Raw genomic sequence first — 13,976 nt, forward strand, 5'->3', positions numbered from 1 at the left:
CCTTAGTGGAAAACACTTGTGTGTCACTAGATTGAAGAGCTAACATCCCTTTCAGGAACAGAGTCTGTATTCTATCTGAGGAGAGATCAGAGACTGTCCACGGGGAAAATTCTGCTAGTCCCTTGAGGAAAGAGCCAGCAGTTAACAGAATGAGTCAGGGAAACCTGCCCCTCAGTGACCTGTGCACTCCCCTGAAATAACCCAGGAGTTCATCCATAGAACAGAGCAGGCAGCTGCAGACAAAATCTTCCACACTAGCAGTTTGACAGAGTTTTGAAAAGTGATTAACTTTTGATGCCAATGAACTAGTTAATGTTTGTTCAGCACTTTGAAGATGTGAAGTACCTGCACCTGTACCTCTGGCTGAGTGTATTGAATGCCAAGGGTTGGATTGTACCAGACAGCCTGGCCATTTATTCCCCCCACCACCACCACCTCCCACAGAAGCAAAACACAATTGAGGGCCTATACGTTTCATGAGAGCACTGCTTCTTCCTAGTGCACCCTGTGGCGCAAGCAACCTCAAAGGAGCAGGGGAGAACGGGGAGGAGGCAGGACCTTGAGCCCCCCATCAGCCCACTCTAGCCAGCCAAGCTGTCCATTGACTCAGAAGGGTGCAGCGTGCTCTTCTCTAAGAGGTGTTGTGTCAGAAACGCCTCCATTGCATCTTGGAGAGCTCTGGGAGGGAATCAGGCTTGTGCCTTAAAGGTACAATCTGACCTGAAGTATGATTATTGTAATTTATTATTGACTGTAATTCTTTGTAACATAACCTCCTGGGTCAGAAGAGGGCTGGCGAGGTGGTATGTCAGGCATTGGAGCATTGAAGTTTCTACTTGTTTAGAATAGTTGCTAAGAAGCTTAATATTAAATGTGTCTCTCCACCAATGTTTTCCTTTTCCATTAGACAAATATTGATTCAACTATTGTATGTAGTGAAACATGTCCCTGTTTGTTTATTTTCTTGCATCTATATTAGGATCTGCAATCTGGCTCACTTTTGCTCATGCCCTCTCTGGGCCTGTTCCAAAGGAATGGGAATCCCATTGTCTGCAAAGGGTTTTGGATCAGGCCCTATGAAAAATGCGAGGGAAACTTCCTGTTAAGTCACTCCTGATAGATATAAAATGAAATAATTCTTAACTGGCTACTCTGTGGCAGTGAAGAAAGGCTAATAAGTGTGGGTACCTTATCAGAACAGGAAAAGTTAAATTGCCATGCAGTAGATTCCTGCAGGGAAACTCAAGAGCACACTAGTATTGAGTAAGAAAGCTCGGTATGGCATCTCTAGTGCATGAACATAAAACTCGCTACATCAGCAGTTTTGAGGCCTGCTCACCTCAAGGAGTGCTCCTATGAGTGACAGTTTGCAGTCAACGCCCTTGGTTAGTGATGCATTTCTTGTGTTTTATTTTTATTGTATAGTTCATTGTATTTTAACATGTGCAGTGTTTAGATTTGGGTTTTGCAGGCTTCGTGTAATGAAAGTTGAAGCAATAAAGCTTGAAATGGTTAATTTGTAGATTGATATAAGAATCATTGCTCAGTCATTGTCAGGTCATGTTATTCCCTTCAAAATCTTTCTTCCCTGTCCCTTTCTGGGCATTATATTGGTTCTTCTTTCTCATTGATGCCCTGGTTGTTTATGCCATCAGGCATAGTTTGCCTGTTTAGAGCTGAAAATTTTAACCAGTCATTCTTTTTCCAGGCCATGTTCTTGTCTAACCGAGGGACAGTGGGAGGATTCTTCCTGGCTGGACGTAAAATGGTGTGGTGGCCGGTGAGTTCGTATTGTATGGTGTGTGTGTGTGTGTGTGTGTGTGTGTATATGTGTGCTTTTAGTCCACATGTAACGTTTGGCTGCACATCACTTTCACCATTTATGGAATGTTTTGTACTTACTACCTCTCTGGACCCTAATGTTTTTGGTCGAGGGCCTGGCTCATGTGAGGTGATTGCTGTTAGGTACAAGGTACAGGGAGGAATTGATTTGTAGAAGTGGTTTCTGTGGTGCTGCTGTATTGCTTTCACTGTGGCCGTGCAATCTAGTCCTTTGCTGGAATGTTCATAATAAATTACTGATAACAAATCAGAGTTTACATTTATAATAATAGTACCAAGGACTTATACAGCACATTTCAGCTGTAGCTCCAAAACCACTTTGCAGAGGAGGTAAGTGTCATTGTCCCTGTTTTAAGATGGGGAAAGTGATTCACAGACAGGTGATTTATAGGCCCTCCTGAGGTCCCTTCCAACCCTGATATTTTATGATTCTATGAGGTGCAGTGACTTGCCCAAGGTCACCCAGCAGGCCAGTAGCAAGGGCTGAGACTAGGCCCTGGTCTACACTACAAGTTTAGGTTGACTTTAGCAGGGTTAAATCGAATTAAGCCTGGACACGTCCACGCGACGAAGCCCTTTCTTTCAACTTAAAGGGCCCTTTAAACCGGTTTCTTTACTCCATCTCCGACGAGGGGATTAGCGCTAAAATTGGCCTTTGTGGGTCGGATTTGGGGTAGTGTGAACGGAATTCGACGTTATTGGCCTCCGGGAGCTATCCCACAGTGCTTCATTGTGACCGCTCTGGACAGCACTCTCAACTCAGATGCACTGAGCAGGTAGACAGGAAAAGCACCGCGAACTTTTGAATTTCATTTCCTGTTTGCCCAGTGTGGAGAGCTCAGGTGATCACTCAGAGCTCATCAGCACAGGTAACCATGATGGAGTCCCAGGATCGCAAAAGAGCTCTAACATGGACAGAATGGGAGATACGGGATCTGCTCACCATATGGGGAGATGAATCAGTGCTAACTGAACTCTGTAGCAGTAAACGAAATGGCAAAATATTAGAAAAAGTCTCAAAGACCATGAAGGACAGAAGCCATAACAGGGACGCACAGCAGTGCCACATGAAAATTAAGGAGCTAAGGCAAGCCTACCACAAAGCCAGAGAGGCAAACGGAAGGTCTGGGGCAGAGCCGCAAACATGCCACTTTTACGCGGAGCTGCATGCCATTCTAGGGGGTGCAGCCACCACTACCCCAACCGTGTGCTTTGACTCCGTCAATGGAGAAACACGGAACAGGGAAGCGGGTTCGGGGTATGCGGAATATGATGATGATGATGAAGACAATGAAGATAGCTCACAGCAAGGAAGCGGAGAAACCGGCTTCCGCAACAGCCAGGATATGTTTATCACCCTGGACCTGGAACCAGTAACCCCCGAACTCACCCAAGGCATGCTCCCAGACCCTGAGGGCACACAAGGGACCTCTGGTGAGTGTACCTTTGTAAATATTACACCTGGTTTAAAAGCAAGCGTGTTTAATGATTAATGATTAATTTGCCCTGGCAATCGCGGCCAGTACAGCTACTGGAAAAGTCTGTTAACGTGTATGGGGATGGAGCGGAAATCCTCCAGGGACATCTCCAGAAAGCTCTCCTTCATGTGCTCCCAAAGCCTTTGCAAAAGGTTTCTGGAGAAGGCTGCCTTATCCCGTCCGCCATGGTAGGACACTTTACCACGCCAGGCCAGTAGCACGTAGTCTGGAATCATTGCATAACAAAGCATGGCAGCGTATGGTCCCAGTGTTTGCTGGCATGCAGACAACATCCATTCCTTATCTCTCTTTGTTATCCTCAGGAGAGTGATATCATTCACGGTCACCTGGTTGAAATGGGGTGATTTTATTAAGGGGGCATTCAGAGGTGCCCCTTCCTGCTCTGCTGAACAGAAATGTTCCCCGCTGTTAGCCACGCGGTGGGGGGGAAGGGGAGGGGTGAAGGGATCATCCCAGAGAATTGTGTGTGGGGAGGGGAGGGGGGTTAGTTGGGTTTGTGCTGCATATTAACCCGGAAACCGCAGCCCCTCCTTTTACATTGCAAACCCATTTAAAATGGCCAACCCAACAGGTCCTTGGTATGGGAAATGAGGGCGCTACTGTTTGAAACCATTCCCACATGTTATGAGGGTTAAAAAAGCCAAAAGACTGTGGCTTACCATGGCTGCCTGCAAGCCGAATTCTGTTGCCTGGCACTGCGTGAGTGATCTCTCACAGCAAACCGGCAGGCCCTCAATATAAGAGGAAAAATGCGACCTTGTAACGAAAGCACATGTGCTGTGTAATGTGAACAGCAAAATTTAACGTGAAAGAGTGTACCCATTGTTCTCTAAAATGTGTCTTTTTTTAACCGCCCCTCCCTTGTCCTCTACCAGCTGCAAATGTTTCTCCTTCGCAAAGGCTAGCAAAGATTAGAAGGAGAAAACAGTGGACTCGGGATGATATGTTCACGGAGCTCCAGATGTCCTCCCACGCTGAAAGAGCACAGCAGAATGCGTGGAGGTAGTCAATGTCAGACTACAGAAAAGCACAATATGAACGAGAGGAGAGGTGGCGGGCTGAAGATGATAGGTGGCGTCAGCTTGCAGACAGAAGGCAAGAGTCGACGCTCCGGCTGCTGGAGCATCAAACTGATATGCTCCAGCATATGGTTGAGCTGCAGGAAAGGCAGCAGGAGCAGAGCCTGCCGCTACAGCCCCTGTGTAACCAACAGCCCTCCTCCCCAAGTCCCATTGCCTCCTCACCCAGACGCCCAAGAACACGGTGTGGGGGCCTCCGGCCACCCAGTCACTCCATCCCAGATGATTGCCCGAGCATCGGAAGGCTGTCCTTCAATAAGTGTTAAAGTTTTAAACTGCAGTGTGTCCTTTTCCTTCCCTCCTCCCCCACCCCTCTCTGGCTACCTTGGCAATTATCCCCCTAGTTGTGTGACGAATTAATAAAGAATGCATGAATGTGAAATAACAATGACTTTATTGCCTCTGCAAGCGATGCTCGAAGGGGGGAGGGTAAGGTGGGGTGGTTGGTTTACAGGGAAGTAGAGTGAACCAGGTTGGAGGGGGGGGGTGGAGGGTTTATCAAGGAGAAACAAACAGTTTCACACCGTAGCCTGGCCAGTCACAAAACTCGTTTTCAAAGCTTCTCTGACGCGCATCGTGCCCTGCTGTGCTCTTCTAATCGCCCTGGTGTCTGGTTGCGCATAATCAGCGGCCAGGCGATTTGCCTCAACCTCCCACCCCGCCATAAATGTCTCCCCCTTACTCTCAAAGATATTGTGGAGTGCACAGCAAGCAGCAATAACAATGGGGATATTCTTTTCGCTGAGGTCTGAGCTAGTTAGTAAGCTGCGCCAGCGCGCTTTTAAACGTCCAGATGCACATTCCACCACCATTCGGCACTTGCTCAGCCTGTAGTTGAACAGGTCCTGACTACTGTCCAGGCTGCCTGTGTACGGCTTCATGAGCCATGGCATTAAGGGGTAGGTTGGGTCCCCAAGGATCACAATAGGCATTTCAACATCCCCAACGGTTATTTTCTGGTCCGGGAAGAAAGTCCCTTCCTCTAGCTTTCGAAACAGACCATAGTGCCTGAAGACGCGAGCATCATGTACCTTTCCCGGCCATCCCACATTGATGTTGGTGAAACGTCCCTTGTGATCCTCCAGGGCTTGCAGCACCATTGAAAAGTACCCCCTGTGGTTTATGTACTCGGTGGCTTGGTGCTCCGGTGCCAAGATAGGGATATGGGTTCCGTCTATCGCCCCACCACAGTTTGGGAATCCCATTGCAGCAAAGCCATCCACTATGGCCTACACGTTTCCCAGAGTCCCTACCCTTGATATCAGCAGGTCTTTGATTGCCCTGGCAACTTGGATCACAGCAGCCCCCACAGTAGATTTGCCCACTCCAAATTGATTCCTGACTGACCGGTAGCTGTCTGGCGTTGCAAGCTTCCACAGGGTTATCTCCACTCGCTTCTCAACTGTGAGGTCTGCTCTCCGCCAGTTTCATGCACTTAGAGCATTTTATGTGGGGACACACACAATCGACTGTATAAAACCGATATCTATAAAACCAGCTTCTATAAATTCGACCTCATTTCGTAGTGTAGACATACCCTAGAACCCAAGTCTCCTGAGTTAGTCCAGTGCTCTCTCCAATAGGTCACAATCTCTCTATTGAATGAGACTTCCTGGCAAAGGAGAAATCTTTCTACATAAATGTGGTTCTGTGACTGAATGCATCCCTGTATTCACACCCTACACACCACTGTAATAATCTTTGTACAAAATATGCCTTGTGAGCTATCATTTGAAAACTAATAATTTGCTGGCCAATAATATCAAGATGAAATATATGTAACAATGTTATATGTAAAGTTATGAACATAGGCTGAAATGTGTTTACCAGACAGGTCTGGGGAGGGGGTAAACCTATTTCTCAAAGACAAGCTGATGCCTTTAGCCAGGTGTGATCAAAGTTGACTGGCAATCACCAGTCAAGGGCCATCCTTTGGCAGCATTTTAACAAACAGGGAACCTCTTTCACCATGAGACTCCATGCCTCCATCTCCACAGCTTGAAGGAACTTTATTTCAGCAAAATGTATTTCAGAGGGTGACTGGACTATAAAAAGGAGGTGCAAAACGCCCCAGGTCCTCTCGCTTTCTTTTCTCCCTATCCGTCTGTCTCTCTTTCACCCAAGAATTCAGAGAAACCAGTCTTTGGACTTTGTGAGAGATCCTGACTTTAAAATTTGGTCAGCTATGTTGCTGGGAACACATGGAAAGGATTTTACCTTGAACCAAGTCTTGTTTAAGTGTAGGCGTTAGAAAGCGTTTTATGACTTTTATGTACTTGTGCTCACTTAAAACCTATCTGTTTGTAGTTAAACTATATTTATTCTTTAATCAAAACCAATCCAGTGTTGTGTTTAAACTGAATTGTTTGATAACTCCAATTAAAGTAGCAAACTGTTGTACATTGACCCCTTACGGGGCAGTGGACCTCTAATATGGGACTGTCCAGGAGAGAGCTGGGCAGTGCAGAATGCGTGTGTTTTGGGGAAAATTCAGAACTAGGAGTGTGTTGGGATCACCCTGCAAGTAGTAACCACAGCTGCTGGAAGCTGGAGTGTGGCTCGTGTGTAGCTGGAAGGCTGCAGCTATACAAAGACACTCGGGGTGTGACGTGCATGCTGCTTGGCTGTTCATGAGTGGCCAGGTTGGGACCTACAGCAGCAAAGCAGGTGGTGATGGAACCTCTCGCTAGTCTGGATTGCATCCCAGATTGTGATGCATTTTCTGAGTGTCACTAATATGGTACTTTCGTGATCATCGTGGCAGTTCATCTTGGAAGGAAAACTTTAGTGATTGGTTATAAAAACTAACCCTGATCCTGCAATTGGACCCATGCAACAGGACCTTTGCACTTGAGTGGGATTTGATGCAGGGCTCTGTCCACACGGATACAATTGCAGAATTGGGGCCTTAGAGAACTAAATAAATATTTACTGACTGTAGGAATTTTCAGAACAGCTTTCAGAAATTCCTGCCCCTTTCTCAGTGTCTCCATTCAGTGTTGCCTGAATTGGGGCAGGATTGGAATTTCCATTTTCATATTAGAGCAGGGGTAGGCAACCTATGGCACGCGTGCCGAAGGTGGCATGCGAGCTGATTTTCAGTGGCACTCACACTGCCCAGGTCCTGGCCACCGGTCTGGGGGGCTCTGCATTTTAATTTAATTTTAAATGAAGCTTCTTAAACATTTTCAAAACCTTATTTACTTTACACACAACAATAGTTTAGTTATATATTATAGACTTATAGAAAGGGACCTTCTAAAAACGTTAAAATGTATGACTGGCACACGAAACCTTAAATCAGAGTGAAAAATGAAAACTCGGCACACCACTTCTGAAAGGTTGCCGACCCCTGTGTTAGAGCGTTGTCTTTCCAAGCAGGAGGAGGATCTCATGAGTAGATTAGGATTGAGAACATTCAGGTCCTAATAGAAACCATTGGGAAATGGAGAATCTCAAAGTTATTTTAAGCCAAATTTGTTTTGTGTAATCAATGGAGTGACACTGCCGTGAAACTGGATAACAAACACAGTGGTGAATCAGAACCTGCCTACCTGCCTCACTAAATGCACTAGGCCTGATTCTCTGCTGCTTTGCACTTCATATAGTTCTTTATACCTATGAATAGTGAGTGTAAAACACGATCACCTTGTACAGGTGCAAATGGTGGCTCAAGGTGCAAGGCAGTGGGGAATCCGGCCCGGTGTCTACAACACAAAAACACCATGGGTCAGACCCTACACAGGGAAGTCCCCCATGGACATAAAGCAATGTAGCCAGCCTTACATCGCCTAAACCTCTTGTCCATGTAGGAGGCATATCAGAGCCCAGAGGGGATGACCTTGTACTGCTAGAATTGTCTCTAGGATCAACATTTGCTTAAAACCAACTTTGCCTCCTCCCTGTGAGCTCCTTCATTTTGGAATACCTACATACCTTCCTGTGACCTAACAGGAAATCTCTTCCTCTCCACCCTTGGCAGCACCTGGTAAGATAAAAGCAAAAGACTTGGCAAGCTCTCAAATCCCTAGTTAAAACTTACATTAACAATACTAGTCTGGAGGGCTACTCTGATCAAGTGAATGTGAGATTCTGGAAAACTCTTTCCCTGGTTTTAGTCTGGGCCGGTCTCAGGCCTCTCAGTGCAAATAGATATGGCGGGAGGGGGGATAAAATATAAAAAGACCAAAAAGAGTAAAAATACCAGCTTGATGCTGGGCCAACTAATGCAATATGTCAAGTGTTAGAGAAATGCTACTTCTGACTTCACCCTGGGGCAGTGCCATGTGTGATTATAACCTGGGAATATTCCAGGGAAACTTGGGTGAGTTTCCCAAGTCTGTAGATGGGGATGTTGCTTTATAAATGGACTCTTCCCATCGTAGTATATGTGTTCCTTTTGACTTCGACTTATTGAGACTTGACTGCATGATTCATTGCTTTCTGCAATAGAGAATAAAAGAAAATATAATTCCAAAAACCTGTTTTAGAAATTACATTTCCATTGGCTTAGTTTCATTCCTCAGTTGTCATGCTGTTCCCTGCTATACCAAGCAGCCCTGGGGCATAGGCTGGGGATTAAGGAAAGAAAAGAGGATGGTGTTTTCCCTGTTCTTTGTTGAATGAAACGGAATGTTCCCTTTTTTTGCGAGTTGGAGGGGTGAGGAGTTCAGCCAGATAATTGGAGGCAGTGTATTGTCTTAGGGAAGTGTTTATCTGCTCCTGGACAAACAGAAAACTTGATATCCTCATTATGTGGCCAATCTCTCAGTATTGACAAGGCCCTGGAAATAAACACACACACAATAATAAAAACGTCAGAGTTGGAGCCTATTTCTGTTCTCAGATTGTGTGCAAGGGAGATCGGATTCACACAGAAACATCAGAGCCTAATCTGCTTTTTAAGAAATAAGTTTTGAAGGAACAGAAAAGCCAAAGAACATAAACTTTTCATCAGGGCCGGCTCCAGGGTTTTGGCTGCCCAAGCAGCCAAAACCAAAAAAAAACCAAACAAAAAAAGCCGCGATCTGCGGCGGCAATTCAGGGGGAGGTCCTTCGCTCCCAGGCGGAGTGAGGGACCGTCCGCTGAATTGCCGCCGAATACCTGGACGTGCCACCCCCTCCGGAGCCGCCGCCCCAAGCACCTGCTTGAGAAGCTGGTGCCTGGAGCTGGCCCTGCTTTTCATGCCCAGATAGTTTAACAATAACTTGAAGAGTTTAGTGACTACTTAGTGGGAAATACTTGGAGACTTGTATGTGTGTTTCCCTTAAACCAGAAATTAAACCCAGCTCTCCCATTTCGGGTCAGTGATATATTAATGTATGGGCTGGACAGGCCAAGGCTTAGGGCAACAGTAAATGTAACACCCAGCAGTCAAAGAAAGGAGAGAATTGGGATATGTAGATAATTTTTAACTTCAGTTTCATGCAGTCATGTTTCGCTGTTGCCCACTGAGTAGGTTTCTCTGATCATTGTGTGTGCGAAGGATTATTTTATAAAGTTCTTCCTGTTCATTAATTTAGCAGTTCTGTAGGCAGGTGGGTTGTGGGGATAAATATTTTGCTTTCTGTCCCTAGAAGTAGTGGAGTAAGGTAGAAACATTTTAGTTGTAGGCCAGGGTGAAACCACCACTGTTCCAGGTAAAAAGACCAACCAAACATTCAACCAAAGTGAATCTTTGATAGGAAAGGAAAAGTGCAGTAAATCAAACTCCTAATGACTCTGCCAAAACCCTCTAATGGGACTAGTAGTGGGATGCTTTCCCAAGACTCTAGGCATTGGGTCTGGTGCCCGTATATTTGATGATGGGGAAGCTAAAGTATCAAGCTGGCTTACTAAGCAACTAGCAGAGGCTGTGCTGCTTTCCAAGCCAACACATGCATATGAAGTCCCAGCAAGATGCCTAAAAAAATGGTTGGATATGCAAGGTTTGAGGATGTAAGTAATTGCATAGCACCAAGGGGGATGGGGAGGAGGGTCCCAGGTGATTCTACAGTACAACAAAGCCTATGCTGCTTGAGAAATGCATGTCCATCTCTCTTGGTTAAAGGATTGTGTGGCATTTTAAAATTACCTGAGTGTCGATAAGAATGCAAAATGTAGAGCTTGCAGAGAACTTAGGGCAGCAGAATAGCAAACCTGCTCTCCTTTCTCAAGGCAGCTGAGTCTTGATAGATGCATGATAAGGTTTTACAGAGGCGCTAAGCAATATGCAAGTTTGAGTGGTTAAGGGTGGGGAGAGCTGTAGATTTGCACAAATACACTTTTGTGTCCCAGAATAATTAAGTTTAAAAAAAAATCCAGTGTCATTCCACAAGGGTAAAGTCCCTACCTAAAGAGGTGGATCAGTGGCATGAATAGTGCACTGTAGGGGCTGGGGATTGTTTCCGTTACTTTGCTAGGCAAAGTGTAGGATTTCCAGGTTCCTTAGGAGGCCTGTGGGGCAGCAAGAACCAGGACTTCTGAGCAGCAAAAAGCCAATGAAAATAGTAAGGCAAATAGATTAATGAATAATGTGTCAAATATACAGCAACTTTCATATAGCTGCAGCCTGACGGTGCTTTCCTGACTAGTGAGCCCCTGTCAACAATTGACCTGTCAGAGGATTTTAAAGTAACCTTCTCCTTCTCTCTCTTTCAACAGTCTTTCTTCCCTTTCCCTCATCTTTCATCTCCTCTCTTCCACTATATCTTTCATTCTCTGAACAGTTGACCCCCTCCCTTTCAAACCCTCATGCCCCCTTCTAGTTCCACTATATCCTTTCTGAAATGCAGTCAGTGCTAACTGGTGGAGGGAGCTACTTTTTCTCTGAAATTCCCTCAGAGAAGCAGGCTCAGCAAGTGTACCCTCAGGGCCCCACATCCTATGCATGCTCTATGTTTGTCAGGTCTGTCCAGAGGAGAAGAAAACCCCACCTCACCCAACTTGTCATACCTCTAACAGCATGATCATAAGGGGAGATCATTAATGGCCAGATCCCTGAAAATTGTAACGCTGACCCTGTCATGAAAGGATAACCTTCCAGTAACATGGAGTTTCTTGGAAAATAGGCCAGAATCCTTTAGTTTATGCGGGGATATGTTACAGCCCCCACTTACTCTGATTGATGAGATTCTGTGTCCAGCCCTGTCTGGGACAATCCAAAGTTTAAGGACCAGTTTCTCTATCTTGCGTCTATGATGTATCTAGAAGAAGGCTGGGATTTATCAAAGCATCCTAAGGGCATTAAGCCCTTTGAAGATCCCAACCCGAAAAGTTAAGCTGAATTCCCTGGACATCTGCATTATGTAGATACTCTGGTTTAATTAAAACATAGTAACTGCCATACATGCTGCCAGCCATCAGCTAACCTCTTCCACATAACTTTTTCTTGCTACAAATTACTAAAGTATTGGAGCAAATTTCTTTTCACCGTTCTGAATTCAAAGATCTGTCCTTATGTACATACATGTAATTACTGAAAAAGATTTTGGTTTTAGATTGCATTTGTAACTAGTGTATACTGATCTTATGGTCCTCTTGTACAGAGTCTTTTCTCTGTCAGAAAGACAAACAGAAGCAGAAAGTAATAGACCCATATGTTGGCATTGCTTTGTCCTGAACTGGGAATGATGACTGTTGTGTTAATGGAAATGTTTTGCTAAACGCATTGGTTTTTGTTTGGTTTTGTATTTTTCTTTAAAGAATGTACACAGACAATAACAAATACTGCCATGTGTAAAGCTGGGAATGTTACTCTGTGGTGTTGTATTAATTTAGATGGAATATATGGGCCCCAAAAGAGTCATCCATCCATCCATCCATCCATCCATCCATCTTTATACAGTTTAAACAAGGTTTGGTGTTTGGTATACAGAGACTTCAGGCTGCCTAGTACCCTAGCAAACTCACCTATGTTTAACCTATTATTAAAGATACAGAAAAAGAAGGAAAAACCTTTACAGCATTTGAAATATAAAGTATTAAGTAAGGCTCTCATTTTAAAAACATCCCTTGTTCCTTTTCCCTTCAGCTGGAGAGAGCCTTTAGAAAGAAACCTCCCTTGTCTGACAGTCTCTTAGGGTATGTCTACACTACGAAATTAGGTCGAATTTATAGAAGCCGGTTTTATAGAAATCGGTTGTATACAGCCGATTGTGTGTCTCCCCACAAAAAATGCTCTAAGTGCATTAAGTTGGCGGACCGCGTCCACAGTACCGAGGCTAGCGTCGACTTCTGGAGTGTTGCACTGTGGGTAGCTATCCCACAGTTCCCGCAGTCTCCGCCGCCCATTGGAATTCTGGGTTGAGATCCCAATGCCTGAATGATGCAAAACAGTGTCGCGGGGGTTTCTGGGTACATGTCGTCAGGCACCTCCCCCTCCGTCTGAGCAATGGCAGACAATCGATTCGCGCCTTTTTACCTGGGTTACCTGTGCAGACAACATACCACGCCAAGCATGGAGCCCTCTCAGCTCAGCTCACCGTCACCATATGTCCTCTGGGTGCCGGCAGACGTGGTACTGCATTGCTACACAGCAGCAACTAATTGTCTTTTGGCAGTAGACAGTGCAGTATGACTGGTAGCCTTCATCGGCAATCTGGGTGCTGGCAGACATGGGGCTGGCAGACGTGGGGCTGCATTGCACACTGCAGCAGCCCCTTGCCTTTTGGTAGAAGATGGTATATTACGATTGGTATCCGTCGTCATTGTACTGCAGTGGCTGTCAATCATGGGCACCTGGGCAGACATGCTCAGTCCTATCGAACTGTCTCGACGATGATGGCTATCAGTCTTAGTATGCTATTTTCTGCCAACCGCCCAGTATTTTCTGCCAAGCACCCAGAAGATGCCGAGGGCTATCAGTCATGCTGCACCGTCGTCTGCCAGCTTAAGATGTAAAAAATAGATTTGTTCTGTATTAATTTGCTTCCCCCTCCCTCCGTGAAATCAACGGCCTGCTAAACCCAGGGTTTTGAGTTCAATCTTGGGGGGGGGGGGGCATTCTGTGTGACTGTTGTTGGTGTTTCTCCCCGATGCACAGCCACCTTTGTTGATTTTAATTCCCTGTACCTGTACGCCATGTCTTTACTCGCCCCTCCCTCCCTCCGTCCGTCAGATACTAGTTTCGCGCCTTTTTTCAGACCAGACACCATAGCACTGGGATCATGGAGCCCGCTCAAATCACCATGGCAACTATGAGCACTATGAACACCACGCGCATTGTCCTGGAGTATATGCAGAGCCAGGACATGCCAAAGCAAAACCAGGACCAGCCGAGGAGGCAATTGCAGTGCGACGACGAGAGTGATGAGGAAATTGACATGCACATAGACCTCTCACAAGGCACAGGCCCCAGCAATGTGCAAATCATGGTGTTACTGGTGCAGGTTCATGCCATGGAACGCCGATTCTGGGCCCGGGAAACAAGCACAGACTGGTGGGACCGCATCGTGTTGCAGGTCTGGGACGATTCCCAGTGGCTGCGAAACTTTCGCATGCGTAAGGGCACTTTCATGGAACTTTATGACTTGCTTTCCCCTGCCCTGAAGCGCCAGAATATCAGGATGAGAGCAG

General features: G+C 45.9%; 1 protein-coding gene across 3 annotated transcripts in view; it reads left to right on the forward strand.

Annotated features, from left to right (window-relative positions):
• Nucleotides 1-13,976, forward strand: part of LOC128824709 (sodium/glucose cotransporter 1-like) — a 72,783-nt gene that overhangs the window by 14,686 nt on the left and 44,121 nt on the right. For 2 of the 3 annotated variants that reach the window (XM_054006529.1, XM_054006530.1), the window contains exon 2: nt 1,709-1,780. The exons of the other annotated variant lie outside the window; for it this stretch is intronic. In XM_054006529.1, the coding sequence (XP_053862504.1) occupies nt 1,712-1,780 (69 nt within the window). In that variant the 5' untranslated portion in view covers nt 1,709-1,711. The remainder of the gene's footprint in view (nt 1-1,708; nt 1,781-13,976) is intronic. 3 annotated transcript variants of the gene reach the window in all.

Source organism: Malaclemys terrapin, chromosome 16, assembly GCF_027887155.1.
Source record: "Malaclemys terrapin pileata isolate rMalTer1 chromosome 16, rMalTer1.hap1, whole genome shotgun sequence".
Taxonomy (NCBI): Eukaryota; Metazoa; Chordata; order Testudines; family Emydidae; genus Malaclemys; species Malaclemys terrapin.